Here is a 1,324-nt window from a genome sequence, read left to right on the forward strand (position 1 = left end):
ACAGACAGACAGACAGACAGACAGACAGACAGACAGACAGACAGACAGACAGACAGACAGACAGACAGACAGACAAGCTTAGACGGACAAGCAGATAGACAGGGACGGACGCTATACAGATAAACATTCTTTACTCACCTGTATATACACGCTTGCATATCTGTTGCCATTTACGATGCCCATGTATGAAGCATGGTAGATCTGAAACGACAGAGCCACAAAAAGTAGATAGCGTTATTATTTGACGTCATAGTTTTTGGAGCTTATTCAATTAGCGTAACTTTTTGAAAATGAAGCGAAACGGTAGCCTACACCGTTTCCGCTTCCGATTAGTATTAGTTTCGCAGATAGATAGACTTGTCTACAATATCAAAGACAAAGCACTCTGACACATTTCCGGTTTACCTAGGAGCGCACTATTTTGGCTCTATTACTGTTTGGAACCAAATAAGACAAAGAGGCAAGGAGACCGATGGTTTGCCTGTCATTTGCGTGTCTACAATAAACAAAAATCGTACATAACATGTACGATCTTTGCCACAATGCGTACTTGGGCGGCTAAGTTTTTATAGCTGGTAAAGAGCGGCGGCCATGACATCGTTCGTTCTAAGAAAATAATATCATAATTCAAGTCTATGGATCTACAAAGAAGGTTAATAGAATTGATAAGATTTAATACACTGTTAAAGCACGAAAGCCTCGACACATAATATTTACGCTTGAATTTTCAGACAAAGACCTTTATCAAAGGACGTACGATCTTTGCCTTTATTCCATACGGGCAGCACCCTCGTGTCTGCTGAACTAACAAGAAGTAGAAGGCAGACGGCTGAAGGTGATGCTCTGATGAGCTGAAGTATGGGAGACCACATGATCAAACTACTAACCTGTCTTAGGGTAAGGGGACATTCGTTTTTAGTTAAAAGTAAAAGTTTTGCGATTCTTGAGGCTAAAATAGTACATATAAGTGCCGAAGATTAGAGGTGATGCTAGAGAGTGAGAGTAACATACAAAGAAAAGAAGGAGGAGAACTAAGGACGATAGGTGTTTGATAGGAAAGAAAGCATTCCACGGCATCAGAGCACGCTCAAACCATTTGCAAGGATCTGTTAAATATTATATTAAATATACGATTTGAAGCATCATTATCTACAGATTGTCTGTCTGTCTATATGTCTGTCTGTCTGTCTGTCTATTTCTCTTTCTGTCTCTGTATGTCTGTCTGTCTCTCTTTCTGTCTCTGTCTGTCTGTCTGTCTCTCTCTGTCTCTCTGTCTCTCTGTCTCTCTGTCTCTCTCTCTCTCTCTCTCTCTCTCTCTCTCTCT

At 40.7% G+C, this 1,324-nt stretch overlaps 2 protein-coding genes across 3 annotated transcripts in view; one reads left to right on the forward strand and one right to left on the reverse strand.

Annotated features, from left to right (window-relative positions):
* The window catches only part of LOC101849370 (prolyl 4-hydroxylase subunit alpha-1), a gene marked incomplete in the record, with an annotated part of 25,316 nt that overhangs the window by 4,856 nt on the left and 19,136 nt on the right, over positions 1-1,324 (reverse strand). The window contains 1 exon segment of the mRNA XM_013081844.2: positions 139-201. Coding sequence (XP_012937298.1) covers positions 139-201 — 63 coding nt within the window.
* Positions 377-1,324, forward strand: part of LOC101846209 (zinc finger protein AEBP2) — a 2,541-nt gene continuing 1,593 nt past the window's right edge. For both annotated transcript variants that reach the window (XM_005097179.1, XM_005097180.1), the window contains exon 1: positions 377-897. In XM_005097179.1, the coding sequence (XP_005097236.1) occupies positions 859-897 (39 nt within the window). In that variant the 5' untranslated portion in view covers positions 377-858. The remainder of the gene's footprint in view (positions 898-1,324) is intronic.

Source organism: Aplysia californica, unplaced genomic scaffold (genome assembly GCF_000002075.1).
Source record: "Aplysia californica isolate F4 #8 unplaced genomic scaffold, AplCal3.0 scaffold00148, whole genome shotgun sequence".
In the NCBI taxonomy this organism is placed as follows: domain Eukaryota; kingdom Metazoa; phylum Mollusca; class Gastropoda; order Aplysiida; family Aplysiidae; genus Aplysia; species Aplysia californica.